This window comes from Mesoplodon bidens, assembly GCF_964165515.1.
Source record: "Mesoplodon bidens genome assembly, chromosome: 5".
In the NCBI taxonomy this organism is placed as follows: Eukaryota; Metazoa; Chordata; class Mammalia; order Artiodactyla; family Ziphiidae; genus Mesoplodon; species Mesoplodon bidens.
The window spans coordinates 110,876,647-110,900,506 of NC_138161.1; the positions used below are offsets into that span (position 1 = coordinate 110,876,647).

The 23,860-nt window shown below is 36.6% G+C and overlaps 1 protein-coding gene across 10 annotated transcripts in view; it reads left to right on the plus strand.

Moving 5' to 3' along the window:
• DLG1 (discs large MAGUK scaffold protein 1) overlaps window positions 1–23,860 on the plus strand; it is a 295,020-nt gene that overhangs the window by 198,444 nt on the left and 72,716 nt on the right. For all 10 annotated transcript variants that reach the window (XM_081235927.1, XM_081235926.1, XM_081235924.1 and 7 more), the window contains one exon: window positions 14,157–14,259. In XM_081235927.1, coding sequence (XP_081092053.1) covers window positions 14,157–14,259 — 103 coding nt within the window. The remainder of the gene's footprint in view (window positions 1–14,156; window positions 14,260–23,860) is intronic.

Genomic DNA, 23,860 nt, shown 5'->3' on the forward strand with positions numbered 1-23,860 from the left:
TCTATCTCCTTGTACTTAATTTCGGTCAGATCTGTTTTCTAGCTCATAAATTTTCTTCATCTGTGTCTAATCTGCTCTTTAGGCTAAAACTAACTTTTTCATTTCAAAGTACCATTTTCTTTCTAGAAGTTCTTTCTAATTCTTTTTCAAATCTTCCTTGGTGGTTTTGGGGGAGTCTTGATTAAAGTTTCTTATGTTCTTTTAGGTTTTTCTTTTAAACCTATTTATCTTATACAGGCATACCTCGATGATATTGCAGGTTCAGTTCCAGACCACGACCAAAAAGCAGATATTACAGTAAAGCAAGTCAAACAAATATTTTGGTTTCCCAGTACATGTAAAACTTATAATTATACTATATTGTAGCCTATTAGATTAGCATTATATCTTAAAAAACAATGTCCATACCTTAATTTAAAAAATACTTTATTGCTAAAAAATGCTAACCATCATCTGAGCCTACAGAAAGTTATAATCTTTTTGCTGGTGGAGAGTTTGAAATATTGCAAGAATTATTAAAATGTGACAGAGACATGAAGTGAGCAAATGCTGTTGGAAAAATGGCACCAATAGAGCTGCTCAAAGCAGGGTTGCCACAAACCTTCAATTTTTAAAAAATTTCAATACCTGCAAAGTACAATAACGTGAAGCACAGTAAAATGAGATAAGCCTGTATTCTATAAATAATAGTTCTGTTTTCTGAAGTTTCTAGGTATCTAATACATGTTACTTTATGGTGACTTACAGTACATTGTTTTGTGAACTTAATGTAGTAGTACTTTTTGTACTTCACATGTGGGTATTCAGTGCTGCCTGAATTGGGGAGTGGTATTCTTTGAAAAATATGTTAAGTTGATTGTGGTAGACTTGGGAGCATCATTCTTATCATCATTTTTCCATTGAGAAAACTGAAGTTTAGAGGGTGATTTGCTCATAGTAGCTAATAAAACCTAATAAGTGGTATAGGCAGGATTTACCTTAACCACTATATTATGCTATGTCGTTTTGTTTTTAATTAAAAATTTAAGTAACACTTTCTGAAATTTCAGGATCTGAGATACAGGGATAAAACCTATATCCTGGGTCAGCAATGCTATTCAGTATTGATAACTGTTTTAAATCATTTTTTCAAAATAAAGTAAAGAAAATCAGAAAGTACTCTTCAAACTGAAGATATATGTGGCTGGAACATGATAGGAAAAGCATTCCAAAAATTGGATCTTTTATTGCAGTTTTCAGATTGCAGTCCCTCTTTCCACCTGATCCTTCCCTGCACATACTTAGACATATCATCATATTCCTGCAGCCTATCTTTTTGAGGATCCTTTATAATTCAAGATAGACTGAGTCCAAGACAGAAAGAAGGTGGCTAATCATTTACAAAAGAAGTAGAGCTCTTTCTGGTTTTAGCTGTTCTGAGATATTGGTATAACTAACTGATATTTGAATGAAAGTCTTGGGAATTTGAGTCTTCAAATAGGCTATGGTACTTTGTTAAGGATTATAGTACTACAATTTTAGAAAATAAAGGAAATTATTAATATGCAGTGCAAGTAAATGGAAATTGTACCCATATGCTTCAGGCTACAGCAACTAAAATAGCATAGTACTACCCAAAAATAGTGATTATTAGAACAGATTTGTGAAGCAGAAATACACCTTAGTTACAGTGTTAGAATGTTGAGGGCCTTAAGAGACCATCACTCTTAACCATAACAACCAAAACCATCTGGATAAGTTTAGAAAAACTAAACTCATCAGAGAACTGAGGATTCAAAGTGACCTAAGTAAAGTAACTTCCAGATAGTAACTAGCCCTACATAGAAGAGAAGACACCCATGGCAGCTGCTCCTTAGAAGAGCAGTGGGAGAAAGAGAAGGGTTAGACGGGGATAGTGAGGAACCAGCCAAACTTTACCCTAACATGTAATGGCCTCAGTGGACTGGTGAAACTGATAAAAAAAAAAACCCTGGGAAGCTGCAGAGCAAGTCTGTACCTACCTGCCAACTCTTTTCCATGGGTCTTCACTGAGACCTCAGAGCTTGTAAACCAAAGGTTGTGAAACAACAGGGAGTTAAGAAAAAATTATTACTGAGTCATACAGAGCATCCCAAAATACAAGGCACCTGCCAGTAAATAGAGGACCTTGAGCAGAAGATCTGTGAAAACTAATCTCAGCAACTCCGTACTTTGAGCTGCTCAGGGATGAGAGCGGAGCAAGAAAGCTGAGAAAAAGCCCTCTGAGGCAGTGTGGACAGAGTTACCTCCAAGAAACAGCAAGCCTGGGACAGGTCTAGAGAGCAAAGAAAACTTAACAGCAACCTCAGAAGCTGGCAGCAGGGTTATAAAGGGGTGTGTGTGTGTGTGTGTGTGTGTGTGTGTGTGTGTGTGTGTAATGAGATGAGATCTTTACACCAGTAAAGGGAATTTTACCAGTGCTCATAGCCTAAGTGCCTCAGAAAGAAAAGTCTTAATTCTGCTCTCAAAACATTTGAAACTAAAAGCTACAACAAAATCCAGTAGCAGCTCAACTACAGATCATATAGATACAGCTGCCCCACTCTGGTTGCCTGGCACAAGGGTTATTCCCAATTCTGGAATTAAATATTATTTATTTTTTATTTCAACCTCTACTGTTATTTTATCCCAAGTGTCTACTTTATAATTAAAAATTACAAAACATGCAAAAAAGAAAGAAAAGCTGGTTGTCAAGACAAAACAGTCAATATAAGTAACTTGAGAAAAAGCTCAGATGTTGGATTTATCAAACAGGTATTTTAAAATAAGATAAAATGATGATAAAAATACTAAAGGATATAGGAGAAAGGTAGACAATATGGATGATAAGATGGGAGAATTTCAGCAAAGATATAGAACATATGAAAAATGAGTCACATGGAATTGCTAGAAATTTTTTTTTTAACTATCACAAGTGAAAATTTTGTCTGAAAGGCATAACAGCACACTGGAATCTGAAGAGGGAAGAATCAGTGAACTTGAACATAGGTCAAAGAAAATTTCCAAACTGAAACGTAAATCAGGAGGGGTGGAGGGAAAATCGGGAAAAAAGTAGACCAGAACATCCAAGGTCTATGGAAATAAAGAGGAGACGTCAGACAATAAAGAGGAGACAGAATCTTTGAAGACATAATGACAAAGAACTTTCAAAAACTGATGAAAGATATCAACCCACAGATCTGTGAAGCACAGCAAAGCCGAGGCAGAATACATGCAAAGGAAACCAGACCTAGATACATTGTAAAGTGCTAGAAAGCTATGGTAAAGAGCACATGTTAAAAGTAAACATAGAAACACATTACATATGTAGGAACAGTACAAATGACAGCTGGATTCTCACTGGAAATATTAGAAGACATAAAGGAATGGAACAGTATCTTTAAAGTGGTGACAGAAAAAACCTTCAACCTAGAATCTTGTATCTCCTTAAATTAGTCATCAGAAATGAAGTTGAAATAAAGACATTTTCAAACAGACAGTATCTTAGAGAATTTGTTCTTGACAGACCTACAAGAAATACTAGAAGAAATTGTTCTGGTTAAAGAGAAATTATATCAGATGGAACCTAAATCTGCAGACAGGAAATAAGAATAACGGAAGGGGTAAATACCTGGATAAGTATAAAAGATACATTTTTAGAAAATAATTTTACATGTTTCATTGTAAGATGATTGGCTCTTTAAAACAAAATAACTGCATCGTATTTTGTGAGTTATGGCATATGTAGAAGTAAGATATAAGGCCACCAGAGCACAGAGAGGGGGAGAATGGTTCTTATACAGTTTGAGAAGTGGTGTAAAATTAATTGAAAGTAGCCTGTGATAATTTATACTTGCATGTTATAATCTCTAGAGGAAACACTAAAAATACTCCAAAAGGGTATAGTTTTTGTAAGTCAATACAGGAAATAAAATGAAATATGAAAAAATACATGCTTATTCCAAACAAAGGTAGGAAAGGAAGAAAAGACAAGGTAGAAAAAAGCAGTGCCAAGGTGTGAGGTTAAAATGCAACTATATTAATATCTACATTATAGTTAGCACTTTAATTAAGATGCAGAAATTGTCAGCTTAGTTCAAAAAAACCAAGACCCAAATATAGACCCTTTGTCAGAAATTCACTTTAAATATAAAGTTTCATACGTTGTAAGTAAAAGAGTAGAAGAAATTATGCTATATAAACAACATATGAAAGATGGTGTGACTATATTCATATGAGACAAAATAGACTTCAAGGCAAATGGTGTTATTTCTGAGAGATTTTATAATAATGAAAGCATCATTTCTTCAAGAAGACATAACAGCCCTCATTGTGCATGTACTTAGTAATCCTTTCAAAGCACATAAAGCAAAAATTCCCAGAACTAAAGAGAGAAATGGACAAATCTACAGAGTTGGGGATTTAAACACCCTCTTCTATAACTGGTAGAATAAGTAGAGAAAAGAAGAAAATAGCTTTATCCTTACCACTCATCATCTATAAAAATTAACTTGAAATGGATTGTGGAACTAAACTTCTAGAAAAAAACATACAAGAAAATCTTAGTGAACTTGGATTAGTCAAAGATTTCTTAAATGGTACCAAGGGACCAAGTCAGTCCAGTGGTGAAAGGAAAGTCTTTTTAATAAATGATGCTGAAACAGCTGGATATCTTTATGGAAAAATACAAATTTCAACTCAGTCTTACTCCAGATATAAAAATTAATTCTAGATGATTATAAATCTTATAAATCTAAATGTGAAGCCCAGAACCATAATCCTCCTGGAAGAAAACATAGAAGGATATCTTTGCAACCCTGAGGTAGACGACAGTTTCTTGGACAAGATATGTTAAACACTAACCATAAAAAAATGTGCCATTAAGAAACCAAATAGGCAAGCTGTACAATGGGAAAAAAGATTCTCAGTACATATATCTCACAAAAAACTTATATCCAGAATATATAAACATCTCCCACAAAGCAGCAGTGAAAGATGAGTAACTCAATTTAAAAATGAGGGGAGATTTCCCTGGTGGTGCAGTGGTTAAGAATCCACCTGCTAATGCAGGGGACACGGGTTCGAGCCCTGGTCCGGGAAGATCCCACATGCTGAGGAGCAACTAAACCCATGTGCCACAACTACTGAGCCTGTGCTCTAGAGCCCACAAGCCACAACTACTGAGCCCGTGTGCCACAACTACTGAAGCCCACACCCTAGAGCCCATGCTCCACAGCAAGAGAAGCCACCGCAGTGAGAAGCCTGTGAACCACAACAGAGAGTAGCCCCCGCTCCCTGCAGCTAGAGAAAGCCCATGCACAGCAATGAAGACCCAATGCAGCCATAAATAAACAAATAAATAAATTTTTTAAAAGGAGGGGAATTCCCTTGTGGCGCAGTGGTTAAGAATCCACCTGCCAATGCAGGGGACACGGGTTCAATCCCTGGTCCGGGAAGATCCCACGTGCCACAAAGCAACTAAGCCCATGCACCACAACTACTGATCCTGTGCTCTGTAGCCTGCGAGCCACGACTACTGAGCCTGTGCGCCACAACTACTGAAGCCCACGTGCCCTAGAGCCCACACACCACAACTGTGAAGCCTGTGCCCTCTAGGGCCCACGTGTCGCAACTACTGAGCCTGCGTGCTGCAACTGCTGAAGCCCACACAGCTGGAGCCTGTGCTCTGCAACAAGAGAAGCCATCGCAATAAGAAGACTGCGCACCACAACAAAGAGTAACCCCTACTCGCTGCAACTAGAGAAAGCCCGCATGCAGCAATGAAGACCCAATGCAGCCAAAATAATAATACTAATAAATAAATAAATGAGCAAAAGACTTAAACAGATATTTCACAAAACAAGGTGTATCAGTGGCTTGTAAACACATGAAAATTTACTTAACATTAGGCATCAGGGCAAGGCAAAAAACACAACGAATAAACAAAACAGGGTTAGACAGGAATTTTGGTGGGAGCAATGTCACTTTTTTACATCTTGATTGTGTCAGTGGCTATACAACATACACAGTTGTCAACACTCTTACCTGTAAACTAAAAACGATTACTCTATTGAATGTAAATTATGCCTGAGTAAAAATATTTTTAAAGCCATAGTGAAATACATATCCTATCCAGTTGAATGGCTAAAGAAAAAATAATGACAACAAACATTAGAGAGGATGTGGAGCAGTTATAACTCTTATTCTTTACTGGTGGGCATGTAAAACTACACAACCACTACAAGAACTTTTGGGGAAGTTTTAAAGAAATTATACATACACCTAACCTTATCACCCAGATTTTATCCAAGAAATCTTATGTTTACACTATAACAGGAATGTTCATAATAGCCTATCCATAATAAAACTCAGACAGCATGGATGACACTAAAACACATCGTGTTGAGTAAAACAGAACACACCACAAAAATACATACTGTATGATTCTAATTATAATCATGTGCAGGCAACACTAATTTGTATTGATAAGTCAGAACATGGTTGATGCTAATTGTCCTATTATAAAGAGGCATAATGGAGATTTCTGGGTTGGTTGATGGAAAAGATAATTGTTTGGGGTTATAGTTTCATGGGCATATACAGTTGTCAAAAATCCTTCCAACTGAACTGTTTAAATTTGTACATTTTATTGCTTGTAAGTTATACTGTAATTTAAGTTTTAAAAATAATTTACAGTGTAAGGGCAAATTAGTGATAAGGAATGAATTTTTAAAAAATAAATGTTGGAGAAATTAGCTAGTTGCTTAGTGGAATAAAATTAGCTTAGAGCCTCACTTCACACCTTGTGTCAAAATTAATTCTCAGTTGGCTTAGAGGTATGTGTGAAAAACTCAAAACAAAAATATATATTTTTAAAATTGTCCATGTGGGACCTCTTTATGTGGGTTACTGTCACACTGCTAGAATATGTTAGTCTGACGAACACAATGTGGTTCACCCAGAACTTTCCCAGTTTTAGCACTGAAAGCCCCATGTCTGGAAACTCCTTTAGGCTAAATTTTTTTTTTTTTTTTTTCTTTTGCGGTACGCGGGCCTCTCACTGTTGTGGCCTCTCCCGTTGTGGAGCACAGGCTCCGGACGCGCAGGCTCAATGGCCATGGCTCACGGGCCCAGCCGCTCCGTGGCATGTGGGATCTTCCCGGACCGGGGCACGAACCCGTGTCCCCTGCATCGGCAGGCAGACTCTCAACCACTGCGCCACCAGGGAAGCCCTAGGCTAAGTTTTAAAACTGAAAGTCCCAGACCCTCCCAACCAGTTGCTTGCCCTAATGTTACTGTAAGTTAAATTCAGCCTAATGTTACTGTAAGTTAAATTCAGCCTTCTGTTTGTCAGTATGCATCCATAATCTTAAATATTTTAATGGTTACTAAGCTGCTCTAGGGAAATACCCTAGGGAAATACCCTGAGAAGCAATAGGCAGGACCTTAAGAACAAGAGAAAAACATGAGAAAAGATATTCAAAACTAAAATAAAACCCAGAAACACTTATTTAAGTATCTCTTTACACAAAATTTAGCTATTTTCAGTCTTCAGCTTGTATCAGGATAACCTCAAGGCGTTATTAAAAAACAGATTCCTAGATTCCATCCCCAAAGTTTCTGATTCAGTGTGACTTGGATAGGATCTGAAAATTTATATTTCTTTCAAGTTTCCATGAGATACTGATGTTGCTGCTCCTGGGACCAAACCTTGTGAACCACTGTTCTAAAGACATCCCTGTTATTGATGTTCTTAATGATAACCCACATTACTGAGAAAAGCAAAATATTTGGGAAGGCAAGGAAATAAATAATTTTTATAAAATATTCCCTTTGATATATTTAATTTTGTTGAAGAAAGAAGCTTTTGAAGTCAAGATTTATTATTGTACAGATGTTGAACAGTGCATTTTTCACTATGGTTATAAATGGAAATATTACTGTTATTTACAGTGATGACAAGCATAGGGCAGGATATAGTTGATATTCCCTGAAAATTTAGAAACATGGAAACTGACCCAAGAGACTTCAACAAAAATTCTCTCCTTCATAAAAACAATGAGAAAAGTGACCAAAATTGTCTTTAGAATAAACTTTTTCAGAACTCGGGAAATTAACCGAAGACTGACAGCCATTCAGAAAGTGTTTACTCAAAAAAAAAAAAATTGCTGAATCTCTGTAAGAATGAGCTTTGTGGAATTTTAATTTGCCTAAGTCCCATCCCTGGCTCTCTATCACCACATTAGCCTTGAAAAAGAGCCCACCTTTTCAGTGAGAACAAGTGGCCCAACAGCCACTAGAGAGAGCAAAATGGTGGTAGAACGTTCAGAGCTTCTTTTCCAAAGAACTGTCATAATTTGACCTGTCTGGTGGGTTCCTGGAACATCGTATTTGAAAGGTTCCCTGTATTTGACCTGATTCAAAGCTCCACCAGTGCAAAAGCCTTTTCCCCTGGGGTAATTGCAAAAACAATTAAAGGCATATTATGGCTGCCTGAGACATTGGTAACAGTTGGGGCAAACAGTAGACTAATCAAAAACTTAAAAAGAGGGCTTCCCTGTTGGCGCAGTGGTTGAGAGTCTGCCTGCCGATGCAGGGGACACGGGTTCGTGCCCCGGTCCGGGAAGATCCCACATGCCACGGAGCGGCTGGGCCCGTGAGCCATGGCCGCTGAGCCTGCGCGTCCGGAGCCTGTGCTCCGCAACGGGAGAGGCCACAACAGTGAGAGGCCCGCGTACCGCAAAAAAAAAAAAAAAAAAACCTTGAAAAGCTAGGGAGTGAACTCTCCATAGGACCTTTGAAAAGCTCTTATACTTTGGAATCTAGGAGGACACATGCATGGTCTTGGACTGTGTGCCTGCTCAGGAAAGACCTGAAGAGGCCCTAAACTCTCACCTCTGGCTGACCATGAGCCTCTGTGCAAGAAAGAAGTGGAGATTAAGGCAGAATCATCAGTTGCCTAGCTGATTGTTGAAGGCATTACCCAACATGCGCACATTTAATGAAATCTCTGTCCAGTCATTAACTGACCACTCTGCTAATCAGGCAGACACTTCACTGGCACATACAACAAACAATACAAACCTTACAGAATTCAGAAAAGTCACCAAACAACTACTATAACAAACAGCAGTAATATCAAGCCCTTGGTAGGAGGACAGATCGTATACCCAGAATTGCTACTTTATATTATTTTAAATGTTTGGTTTTCAACAAAAAATTGAGACATGCATCAAAACAAGAAAATGTACATAGGGGGAAAAGCAATCAGTAGAAACTGTCTGTAAGGAAGCCCAACACTATACTACTAGACAAAGATTTTAAATCAGATATTTTAAATATATTCTAAGAACTAAGGGAAACCATGTCTAAAGAATGTAAGGCAAGTATAGGAACAATACGCACCAAGTAGAGTATGTCAATAAAGAGATTTCTTTTATGAAAAAGAAACAAATGGAAATTCTGGTGTTGAAAAGTACAATAACTGAAATGAAAAAAAAAATCCTCTAGACAAGTTCAACAGCAGATTTGACCTGGCAAAAGAAAAAAATCTGCCAACTTGAAGATATGTCCATTAAGACTACCCAGGCTGAAGAACAGAAAGAAAAAGGAATTAAGAAAAATTGTCAGAGGCTCAAAGACCTGTGGGGATACCATCAAGTATACCAATGTATGTATAATGAAGTCAGAATGACAAAAGAGAGAGAAAGAGGCAGAAAGAATATTTGAATAAATAATGGCAAAAAACTTCCCAAATTTAATGAAAAACATTGTACACATCTGAGAAGCTCAGTGAACTACAAGTAGAATAAACTTGAAGAGATCCACACCACAGATAAATCATAACCAAATATCAAAAGACAAAGGGAGAATCCTGAAAGCAAAGAGAAATCACTGATTACAGGGTAAGATTAACAGTTGATTTCTTGTCAGAAATCATGGAGGCCAGAAGGAAAAAAGCCATTGTCCAAGGTTTCTATACCCAGTCAAACTATCCTTCAGAAACGAAGGACAAATCCAAGTCCCAGGTAAACAAAAGCTAAGGAAGTTATTAATCTCAACTTCTCTTATAGACAGTAAACCTGCCCTACAAGGAGTACTAAAGAGAATCCCTTAGACCAGAAAGAAAGGACATTAGAGAGTAGCCCAAATCCATATGAAGAAATAAAGAGCACTGTTAAAAGTAACTATATAGGTAAATGTAAAACAGCATAAGTGCATTTTTTGTTTGTAACTCTTTTTTTGTCCTTTATAATTTAAACAACTAAATAAAGCAATAATTTTAAATCTGTGTTGATGGGCGCACACACTGTATAAAGATGTAATTTATATGACAGTAGTATCACAGGGGGTATAGAGGGCACAGAATTATAAGAGCAGAGTTTTTATATACTATTGAAACTAAGTTGGTATTAATTCAAAGTAAATAGTTATAAAATGTTAATTATGATCTAGAGAAACCACTAAGCAAATAACTCAAAATACATATAATTTTTTAAAGGGTATTAAGATAGTACAGTGGAAAATACCTATTTTACAAAAGAAGTTAATAATGGAGGAATAGAGGAACAAAAAAGACAAGGGGTGAAGAAAACAAATAGCAAAATGGATGGCATAAATCTTTTTTTTTCGATAAATTACATTGAAGGTAAATGGGTTAAATACTCCAACTAAAAGACAGATATTGACAGGGTAGATTTTAAAAGATCAAATTATATACTTTCTACCACAGACACACTTTAGATTCAATCTTCATTGAAAGTAAAAGGTTGGAAAAGATATGCTATGCAAACAGAAACCAAGAAACACATAAAATGGCTGTACAAGTATCAAACAAAGTAGACTTCAGGAAAAAAATTGTTTCTCAAAATCTAAGGACATTTTATAATACATGTGTTATATAGATTATGTGTGATATATAGTTATACATATTGTGTAATTGTTGATAAATTTCTAGAAGGACATAAACTTTTGAAACTGACTCAAGAAGAAATGGAAACTATAACTGTAGACCTGTAACAATTAAGGAGATTGAATTGATAATCAAAACTTCCCACAAAGGAAAGAACCCAGGACCAGATGGCCTCACAAGTGCAATCTATAGAACGTTTAAAGAAGAATTAGCACCATTCACAGACTCTTCCCCAAAAAGGGAATAGGTGTGAAGAACACTTCCCAACTCATTCTACATGGCCAATATTATTCTTATATCAAACCAAACAAAGACATCACAAGAAAAGAAAACTACAATATCCCCTATGAATTTATATGTAAAAATCCTCAACAAAATAGCCATCTGGATTCAGCATAAAAAAAGGATTGTACACCAGCAGTAAAAAAGGATTATACCCCATAACCAAGTGGAATTTGTCCAAGGAATGCATAGTTGGTTCAACACAGGGATAACCAAAGTAAAACACCATGTTAATAGAGTTAAGGATATAAGCCACATGACCATCTCAACAGAAAAAGCTCCTGTCAGAAACCAACAGCTTGCATCATAAAAGCACCAAACAAATTAGGAATAGTAGAGAACTTCCTCAACCTGATAAAGGATGTCTATGAAAAACTGATAACTTATGTCACACTAAATGCTGAAACACTGAAAGCTTTCCCTCTGAGATCAGGAACAAGACAGAGGTGTCCACTCATGCCACTTTTATTCAACATTGTGCTGGAGTTTCTAGATTGGGCAGTTAGGCAAGGAAAAGAAATAAAAGCTTTCTAGATTAAAAAGGAAGAAGGAAAATTATCTCTTATGTGCAGATGCCATGATCTTATATATAGAAAATCTTAGGAAATCCAAAAAAACTATCAGAGATAATAACCAAGCTCAGCAAGTTTGCAGGACAGAGAATCACTATACAAGAAACAGTTGGGTTTCTATACACCAGAGTTGAACAACCTGAAAGTGAAATTAGGAAAATAATTTTGTTTATAGTAGTATCAAAAAGAATAAATTTAACAAAGTGGATAAACAAAATATGGAATCTCCATACAATGGGGTATATGATTCAGCCATAATAAGTAACAAAGTACTAAAACAGGCTAAAACAAGGATGAACCATGAAAACAAGCTAAGTGAAGAAGCCAAACACCAATAGCCACATATTGTAATATTCCTTTTATTTAAAATGTACAGAACAGACAAATCCTTAGAGTTAGAAAGTAGAATAGTGGTTGCCAGGGTCTAAGGGGAGAGGGAAGGGGGGAATGAATGCTAATGGGTAGTGGGTTTTTTGGGGGTGGGGGCTGATGAAAATGTTTTGGAATTAAAGCATGGTGATGGTTGCACATGCTTGTGAATGTACTGAAAAACACTAAATAGTACGCTTTAAAAGTTTGGACTTTATATAAATTGTATCTCCATAAAAAAGTGACCCTAAGTCTGTTTACACGATATGTTTCTCAGTACCAGGGTTTCTTCTAAAGTATCCTTGGTAATGTATTCCATTAAAATGTTTGGTGTTATTTAGGAACATTTTTAATTTGTAGTCTTGTTAACAAACTATTCTCCTTTGAATCTGTGTAGGTTGTTTTCAGATCTTTTCTGTACCAAAGGGATCCAATGCTCAGGAATAATTCATTAAAAATTGTGATCTTTTCTAAAATAATCTGTGAAAGTTTGTCTACCTTTTATATTTATTCTCTAATTTTTTCTGCTAGAAATTAGGAGGATTTTCTTTATGTTCAAGGTAGAACTATTTATACATTGTGTTCAGTTATTCTCTAATAAGATATTAAGCTAGAGATATTCTCTAATAAAGCCACATTATGTTACACTTGTTCAGATTAAGGTTTTTGGATCTTGATTTTCATTCGAGAGGTGTCTGTACATTTTAACTTAGTTACATAGTAATATCCTTTATAGATAATGTAAAACATTAGGTCTTTAAATGTTTTACATTAAACATTAAATATGTTCTTTTATGTAAATTTTATGATCCCAGGAATTTCTGGGCTATAGTCAGATTTTCCAAAATTGGTATGTAATTTTTAACAGGTTTTAGATTAGATGTCAATGAAGCAGGCTGTCATATTAAAATTGTGCGACAGTTCTTCTTTCCAAAAATATTCAGTAAAGGTCCCAAACATTGCTGGTTTTTTTTGTTTTTTTTTTTTTTTTTTGCGGTACGTGGGCCTCTCACTGCTGTGGCCCCTCCCGTTGCGAAGCACAGGCTCCGGATGCGCAGGCTCAGCGGCCATGGCTCACGGGCCCAGCTGCTCCGCGGCATGTGGGATCTTCCCGGACCAGGACACGAATCTGTGTCCCCTGCATCGCCACCAGGGAAGCCCTCATTGCTATATTTTATTCATTCATGGTTCTTAAGGGAAAAAGCCAACTTAAATATTTAAAGTTAATTACATTTAAGTTTAATGCTCACATTAATGTCCTATTAAGTTTTTCTTGTAGTGGAAAAGGTTCAGTCTCTAAAGACAGTGTACCTTGCAGCATACTAGGTGCTGGCAGCCTTTCAGAAATAAGAATGAAGTTGCCTATTCTTCTAGAGTGGGATTGATCACCTCATTAATTATTTTACCCAAGGAAAGTCCCTGTGGTCAAAAAAAGTCTTCTTGCTCATTTAATAACATTTACTGTATTTAAATGTCAGTCCGTGAAATCTGAGCCATTTTAATACTTAAAGTAATTGCTTTCCTGTTACTCCAAAAGAATGGAAGGTTTAGTTTTGGAAAGGAAGGAAGAGAATTGAAACTGAGATGAGTAATAGTGAAGATGTGGCAGGAGTTGAAAGGATGCTGTAATCAAAATGAATTTCCCTCACATTGCCTGAGTTACTGGTGAAATGAAATGTACAAAATGATGACACTTGTTGATTTTTCAAGTTGTCAAATTAAGGTACATTTCTCGAGATTGATAGACAACCTTCTGGAAAACTTAGGGGAAAATGTTTTGGATTTGTTCACTTGACAGTAAACATAGTATTTTAAGTGAATAAAATTGTTTTGATTGACTATACAATATATTTTTGTTTTACTGTATAACATATTTTTAGTAAATCAGAACAAGAAAATATTTTAGTGATAAAGTAATTGCAAGTAATTTTTTTAAATCTCTGCCTGCTCAAAGAATAGGCTATTGTGATTTCTAATCAGTGTGATGATTTTCTTTCAAATTTAATATGTGGTTTGATTTACAGGTAAACAGTGTTGACCTCAGAACTGCCAGCCATGAGCAGGCAGCAGCTGCTTTAAAAAATGCTGGCCAAGCTGTCACAATTGTTGCACAATATCGACCTGAAGGTAATAAATTCTTATTGTCTGTATTTATTTTTTATTTCAGTTTTTAGAAGTCTTCCTCTTAATAATGTTTAACTTCCCAAGCTTAACTTTCTTTTTATATTTTTGTCTGATTTATTAATCTGTTATTTGTTTAGTTTGAACTTAATTCACTATCCAGATCAAAGAGTTTTTAATAGAATGTAGGAACTTGTATCTGCCAACTCTCTGAATATTTCTCTATTATTTGGATTAATTTTCAGGAGTTTATCTTTTTAAATGTGTCATCTAGCCAAACACATACCTTTAAGTATACCTTTGACTAACTCAGTGGTTGAAAAGCAAAGATATTAATTTTGCCAAAGAAAATTAGGTTATCTCAGTATTTTCTGACCTTTGAATTAGGTTATATTTATTAATAACAGGGTTTAAGATATGTTTCTAATAGCCTTTATTGTTACTTAAAGAGAAAGAATGTAAGTTTGAGATATGATATTTTTCTAAATAGTGAGGTATCATGGACTTGACCTTACCAAGTTCCTACTGGGAGAAGGTGATAATGGAAAATTTGAGGTCATATTAAACATACATAAGGTTCTAGTTTACATCAACATAACCACTTCAGTAAAACCTCAGTGGAATTTAAAAAGCTTAAACACCCAAAAGAATACATAGCACACTAGTTAATGTTCATAAACAAGGTGAAGAAGGAAAGAATGATGTGACTAAAGGAGCCAGGTGAATCATTCTATGATTTAGCAGCTGTTACATGTATTATTCTTTTCTTGGAGTGGAATTTATTTCTGTAACAAAACCTGATCAAAGTAGTATGTTGGGCATTGCTTGCTATTTCATAATATTTCTTATAAACCTCAGCAATCTAGGTTCAGTAACTGAACAAGAATAAATTTATTTATGTAAGGGGTAAGTTCCAAATAAATCACATTAATCAAGCAAATAGGGATTAATATATGAAGTTAGAATGCTAATTCATTAATTTTTGTGAGAAACAAAACTACCAGTGTGACTACACATGCTTTTATCTTCTGGCCAACACATTCTTGCCCAATAGGCATATTATACGGAAACAAATTATAATCAGTGCTTGCTTAGTATTATAGAAAGCCTCTTATTTATATGTTTATGAGGAATATAGACTATTTAGGTATGATTAAGGGTAAGTCAATATCTGCTCCTTGACCTCCCCAGAAAACACACAAAAGCAACAAGGAAAATAAACACATATTTCTACCCGTACAGCTTCACTTCTCATTAAGCAAAACTAAGAAGACAGGTATAATACCTGGACAACAAAATACAGGCAAAGGCTGCTTAAGCAGGTTAAGATCTGGCAAAAGCTACATGTAAAGAAGGGAAGAGTAAAAGCATGGAATGTTGAGAATGCTCAGTGGTAGCAGAACATAGAATATGACAGAAAATTGTACTTCCTGAAGATGGGGGGCTTGTTTTTGATGTATAAAAACATCCCTTGTTTATGGCAGGCCACATAGAAATTGGAGTGAGCAAGCTAGAGCGGAAGCTATCCTTGATGTGGTTTTGTTTAAAGGAAGTATTTGGTTAAAACAGTCTGTCAGATTATCTGATGCTATCAAGGCAGTCTTTTGGTTGTAAAAGCTGTAAAAATAACCTGTGCTTCCATCCCCACCCTGCACCCCAAACTTTCTGGTCCAGCCAACTCACTCAGTAATAAGCAATTTAAAAGGAACTAGCCTGGCATTCATACAAAGATATTAATAAGGAGACATGGAAACAAATAGCAAAGCTTAGCAAGAGATAAAAGTTGTCACAAACATGCATTTACACACACAAAAAAAATTGGCACATATCAGATGAAACTTTGATTTTAATGTTCTTAAACAATTTATGCATTCACTTCTTTGAAAGAAGACCACAAAGTAGATATGTAAAGAACTGTAGGAAAAGATGGCTTAACAACCAGAAGAGTTTAATTTTGAGCTAGCAGAACCCAGGAAAGAAGAAAGCAAACCATTTTCTTAAATTGGAACACAAAGGCAAAGAAACACTGCAGAACAATCAATAGGGGACATAAAGGATACAATAGGAAAAGTAAACAAAATGAAATAGAACCGAAGAGAATTTTTAAAGGTTAGAGAGAAAAGACAGGCAATTATATATTATATATATACATATACACATACACACACACACACACACACACACACACACACACACACAGAGGATATACTTAATTAGACTTTCTGGAAAAAGTAAATTTTTTTTAAAGAAAAGAATAAATGCTTGCAATTATAATTCATTCAAGAAAACGTTACTAGATTTAAAAGAAGTAACTTTACATTGAAAAGACACAACATGATAAAAAATTAACTCAGAATGGTCAAAATTCAGACATATTCTAGTTAATTTTTATCAAGAAAGAATCTTCTGGAGTATTGGTTCAAGATGGCGGAGTAGAAGGACGTGTGCTCACCTCCTCTTGTAAAAGCACCGAAATCACAAATAACTGCTGAACAACCATTCACGGGAAGACACCGTAACCCACCAAAAAAGATATCCCACATCCAAAGACAAAGGAGAAGCCTCAGTGAGATGGGAAGGGGGGGCACAATCATGATAAAATCAAATCTCATGCCTGCCAGGTGGGCGAACCACAAACTGGAGAACAGTTAAACCACAGAAGTTCTCCCATGGAGTGAAGGTTCTGAGCCCCACGTCAGCGTCCCAGCCTGGGGGCCCAGCAACAGGACTAGCAATCCCCAGGGATTCTGTCTTTGAAGGGCAGCAGGATTTGAGTGCAGGACTTCCACGGGACTGGGCAAAACAGGGACTCCACTCTTGGAGGGCACACACAAAGTCTTGTGCACACCAGGACCCAAGGGAAAGGAGCAGTGACCCCATAGGAGACTGAACCAAACCTACCTGCTAGTGTGGAGGGTCTTCTGTAGGGGCAGGGGGCGGCTATGGCTCACCAAGGGGAACAAGGGCACTGGCAGCAGCAGTTCTGGTAAGTACTCATTGACATGAGCCCTCCCTGAGGCTGCCATTAGCCCCACCAAACAGCCTGTAGGCTCCAGTGCTGGGTTGCCTCAGGCCAAACAACCAACAGAGAGGGAATACAGCCCCACCCGTCAGCAGACAGGTGGATTAAAATTTTACTGAGCAAGGCTTTGCCCACCAGAGCAAGACCCATTTCTACCCACCACCAGTCCCTCCCATCAGGAAGCTTGCACAGGCCTCTTAGATAGCCTCATCCACCAGAGGGCAGACAGCAGAAGCAAGAAGAACCATAATCCTGCAGAATGAAAACCACAATCCTAGAAAGTTAAACAAAATGAAAAGGCAGAGGATTATGTCACAGGTGAAGGAACAAGATAAAATCCCAGAAAAACAACTAAATGAAGTGGAGATAGGCAGCATTCCAGAAAAAGAATTCAGAATAATGATAGTGAAGATGGTCCAGAATGGAGGCAAAGATTAAGGAGATGAAAGAAATGTTTAACAAAGACCTAAAAGAACTAAAGAACAAACAAATGAACAATACAATAACTGAAATGAGAAATACACTAGAAGGAATCAATAGCAGAATAACTGAGGCAGAAGAACTGATAAGTGACCTGGAAGACAGAATTGTGGAAATCACTGCTGCAGAACAGAATAAGGAAAAAAGAATGAAAAGAAATGAAGACAGCCTAAGGACAACATTAAACGCACCAACATTTGCATTATAGGGGTCCCAGAAGGAGAAGAGAGAGGACCTGAGAAAATATGTGAAGAAATAATAGCTGAAAACTTCCCTAACATGGGAAAGGCAACAGTCAACCAAGTCTAGGAAGCACAGAGAGTCCCAGGCAGGATAAACCCAAGGAGAAACACACTGAGACATGTAGTAATCAAATTGACAAAAAGTAAAGACAAAGGAAAACTATTGAAAGCAACAGGGGAAAAATGACAACATACAAGGGAACTCCCATAAGGTTATCAGCTGATTTCTCAGCAGAAACTCTTCAAGCCAGAAGGGAGTGGCATGATATATTTAAAGTGATGAAAGGGAAGAACCTACAATCTACAGCCAAGAATACTCTACAACCAAGAATACTGTACCCAGTTCTCATTCATATTTGACAGAGAAATCAAAAGCCTTACAGACAAGCAAAAGCTAAGAGAATTTAGCACCACCAGACCACTTTGCAACAAATGCTAAAGGAACTCCTCTAGGCAGGAAAGAGACTAGAAACTTTAAAAAAAGCAAAAAAGCCTTGTACATATAGACTGTTATATCAAAACCTCATGGGAACAGCAATCCCCAAAACTACAATAGATACATACACCAAAAAAAGAAAAAGCAACTCAAACACAGCACTAAAGATAGTCACCAAACCACAAGAGAAGAGAACAAAAGAGGAAGGGAAGAAAAAAGACCTACAAAAACAAACCCAAAACAATTAAGAAAATGGCAGTAGAAATACAAATATCGATAATTACCTTAAATGTAAATGTATTAAATGCGCCAACCAAAAGACATAGACTGGCTGAGTGGATACAAAAACAAGACCCATATATACACTGTCTACGAGAGACCTACCTCAGACCTAGGGACACATACAGACTGAAAGTGAGGGGATGGAAGAAGGTGCTCCATGCAACTGTAAATCAAAAGAAAGCTGGAGTAGCAATACTCACATCAGACAAAATAGACTTGAAAGCCTGTTATAAGAGACAAAGAAGGACACTACATAACGATCAAGGCATCAATCCAAGAAGAAGATATAACAATTGTAAATATGTATACACCCAACATGGGAGCACCTCGATATATAAGGCAAATACTAACAGCCATAAAGGGAAAATTTGACAGTAACACAATAATAGTGGGGGACTTTAACTCCCCACTTTCATCAATGGACATATCATCCAGACAGAAAATCAGTAAGGAAACTCAGGCCTTAAATGACACATGAGACCAGATGGACTTAATTGATATCTGTAGAGCATTCCATCCAAAAGCACCAGAATACACATTCCTCTTAAGTGCCCACAGAACATTCTCCAGGATTGTCCACATGCTGGGACACAAGGCAAGCCTCAGTAAATTTAAGAAAATTGAAATCATATCAAACATATTTTCCAATCACAATGCTATGAGATTAGAAATAAACTACAAAAAAACCTATAAAAAACACAAACATGTGGAGGTTAAGCAATATGCTACTAAACCACCAGTAGATAGCTGAAGAAATCAAGAAAGAAATCAAAAATACCTAGAGACAAATGAAAATGAAAGCACAATGATACAAAACCTGTGGGGTGCAGCAAAAGCAGTTCTAAGATGGAAGTTTATAGCAATACAATCTTACCTCAGGAAAGAAGAAAAATCTCAAGTAAACAACCTAACCTTATATCTGAAGGAACTAGAGAAAGAATAACAAACAAAACCTAAAGTTAGTAGAAGGAAAGAAATCATAAAGATCAGAACAGAAATAAATGAAATAGAGACAAAACAATAGCAATGATCAATGAAACTAAAAGCTGGTTCTTTGAAAAGATAAACAAAATTGATAAATCTTTAGCCAGACTCATCAAGAAAAAAAGGGAGAGGACTCAAATCAATAAAATTAGAAATGAAAAAGGAGAAGTTACAACTGACACCACAGGAATACAGAGGATCATAAGAGACTACTGCAGGCAAGTATATGCCAATAAATGGACAACCTGGAAGAAATACACAAATTCCTAGAAAGGTACAGTCTCCCAAGACTGAACCAGGAAGAAACAGAAAATATGAACAGACCAATCACAAGCACTGAAATTGAAACTGTGATTTTAAAACTCCCAACAAACAAAAGTCCAGGACCTGATGGCCTCACAGGCAAATTCTATCAACATTTAGATAAGAGCTAACACCTATCCTTCTGAAACTGTTCCAAAAAATTGCAGAGGAAGGAACACTCCCAAACTCATTCTATGAGGCCACCATCACCCTGATACCAAAACCAGACAAAGATACCACAAAAGAAAATTACAGGCCAGTACCACTGATGAACATAGATGCAGAAGTCCTCAAAAAAATATTAGCAAACTGAATCCAACAATACATGAAAAGGATTATATACCATGATCAAGTGGGATTTATCCCAGGAATGCAAGGATTTTTCAGGATCCGCAAATCAATCAGTGTGATATACCACATCAGCAAATTGAAGAATAAAAACGATATGATCATCTCAATAGATGGAGAAAAAGCTTTTGACAAAATTCAGCACCCATTTATGATAAAAAAAAAAGAACTCTCCAGAAAGTGGGCATAGAGGGAACATACCTCAACATAAATAAAGGCCATATACGACAAACCTACAGCTAACATCATACTCAATGGTGAAAAGCTGAAAGCATTTCCTCTAAGATCAGGAACAAGACAAGGATGTCCACTCTTGCCACTTTTATTCAACGTAGTCTTGTAAGTCCTAGCTATGGCAATCAGAGAAGAAAAAGAAATAAAAAGAATCCAAATTGGAGAAGTAAAACTGTCACTGTTTGCAGATGACATGATACTTTATGTAGAATATCCTACAGACGCTACCAGAAAACTACTAGAGCTCATCAATGAATTTGGTGAAGTTGCAGGTTACAAAATTAATACACAGAAATCTGTTGCATTTCTATACACTAACAATGGAAGATCAGAAGAGAAATTCAAGAAACAATTCCATTTACCATCACGTCAAAAAGAATAAAATACCTAGGAATAAACCTACCTAAGGAGACGGAAGACCTGTACTCCAAAAACTATAAGACACTGATGAAAGAAGTAAAGGAAGACACAAACAGATGGCATGGATTGGAAGAATCAACACTGTCAAAATGACTACACTACCCAAGGCAATCTACAGGTTCAGTGCAATCCCTATCAAATTACCAATGGCATTTTTCACAGAACTAGAGCAAAAAATCTTAAACTTTGTATGGAGACACAAAAGACCCTGAATAGCCAAAGCAATCTTGAGAAAGAAAAACGGAGCTGGAGGAATCAGACTCCCTGACTTCAGACTATACTACAAAGCTACAGTCATCAAAACAGTATGCTACTGATACACAAATAGAAATATAGATCAGTGGAATAGGATAGAAAGCCCAGAAATAAACCCATGCCTCTACGGTCAGTTAACCTACAACACTACACAATGGTGGAAAGACAGTCTCTTCAACAAATGGTGCTGGGAAAACTGAACAGATACGTGTAAAAAAATGAAATTAGGTCATTCTTTAACACCATACACAAAAATAAGCTCAAAATGGATTGAAGACCTAAACGTGAGACTGGACCCTATAAAACTCCAGAGGAAAACATAGGCAGAACACACTCTGACATAAATCGCAGCAATATCTTTTTTGAGCCATCTCCCAGAATAATGGAAATAAAAACAAAAATAAACAAATGGGACCTAATTAAACTCAAAATTCTTTGCACAGCAAAGGTAACCATAAACAAAATGGAAAGACAACCCACAGATTGGGAGAAAATATATGCAAATAACGTGACCAACAAGGGATTAGTCTCCAGAATTTACAAATAGCTCATGAGGCTTAATATCATCAAAACAGCCCAATCAAAAAATGGGCAGAAGACCTAAATAGACATTTCTCCAGAGACATACAAATGGCCAAGAGTCACATGAAAAGATGTTCAACATCACTAATTATTAGAGAAATGCAAATCAAAACTACAGTGAGATCACCTCATGGCAGTCAAAATGGCTATCATCAAAAAACCCACAAACAGTAAATGCAGGAGAGGGTATGGAGAGTTGGGAACCCTCCTACACTGTTGGTGGGAATGTAAATTGGTATAGCCATATGGAGAACGGTATAGAGGTTCCTTAGAAAAGTAAAAATAGAGCTACCGTTTGACCCTGCAGTCCCACTCCTGGGCATATATCCAGAGAAAAACGTGGTCTGAAAGGATACATGCACCCCAGTGTTCACTGCAGCACTGTTTACAGTAGCTAAGACATGGAAGCAACCTAAATGTCCATCAACAGAGGAATGGATAAAGAAGATGTGGTACATATATACAATGGAATATTACTCAGCTATTAAAAAGAATGAAATAATGCCATTTGGAGCAAGATGGATGGGCCTAGAGATTGTCATACTGAGTGAAGTAAGTCAGACAGAGAAAGAGAAATATCGTATAATATCCCTTATATGCGGAATCTAAAAGAAATGATACAAATGAACTTATTTACAAAATAGAAACAGATTTCACAGACTTAGAGAATGAACTTATGGTTACCTGGGGGAAAGAAGTAGGGGAAGGGATAGTTAGGGAGTTAGGGATCGACATGTACACACTGCTATATTTAAAATGGACAACCAACAAGGACCCTACTGTATAGCACAGGGAACTCCGCTCAATGTTATGTGGCAGCCTGGATGGGAGGGGAGTTTGCGGGAGAATGGATACATGTATATGTATGTCTGAGTCCCTTTGCTGTGCACCTGAAACTATCACAACATTGTTAATTGTCTATACTCCAATATAAAATAAAGAGTTAAAAAATTAGAAAAAAAAAGAAACTTCTGGAACCCAATAAAAATATTAAGTTATTAATAAGGAGGTAAAGATTGATAAAAGGAAGAACTGCTCTAATGCTTGGTGAACATAGATCTGAACAAGGATCGTTAATTTTACCATTTTTATGTTTAGTGACTCTTAACTAAGCCTAATGTACCCCTGTATGCAGTAGGTATACTTGCCACTGATGGTTGTCAAGGGTGGGCTACCCTTTTCCTAGGATAGTTATTGCGTGGACCTAGGAATCTCTCTTTCAGATTATCTTTTTCTGTGCTTGTACTCTTTTTTTTTCTTTTGCTCTTTTTTTGTGATTTCTGTACTTTTCTTCTGTATGACTCTTTCTGATTGATACTTTTTCTTTAGTTGTGTTCAAAACTTTAAACTATTCTCATCTTGATGGAGCTACTTTTGTATCAAGGAGAATTTGCATTGTATGTTGATTATTCAAGTAGCTGCTATTTAGCAGACATCTTCTATGTTTCAAGGTTAGACCCTTATGTTAATTACTCTTGTGATATATCTTTTTTTCCAAACATCTCCTCAACACCTGACTTTTTGTCCTGTTTGATTTTTCCATATGTATATCTCTTTAATGTTCAAAACTGAGCATGTCTGAAACAGTTCTTTTCCTCCCTCAGTAAATGGCACTTCCATTGATGGTTAAGCCAGAAGGCGAGGAGTCATCCTTGACTTCCCTCCCCTTTTCTCAACCTCTGTGTCTCAGCCACTACCCTTACCAAACCCATTATCATATCTTACCTATTCTAATAGCCTCTAGCAAGTCTTCTTACTTCTTTCTTGACTTTCTCCAATCCATTCATCAGCCAAAATGATCTTTTTTAAATACAAAGATTAGATTGTATCACTTTCTATTTAAAACACTTCCGATTATACTCTGAATAAAATCCAAAGCCTTTAATAGTGCCTGCAAGGCCCTGTGTGATTGAGCATAGCACAATACATTTGGCTTCACTGCATGCCCTCTATTCCTTCCTTTGCTCCTTCAGCTCTAACCACACAGGCCTTCTTCTTTCAGACTCTTGATTACACCAG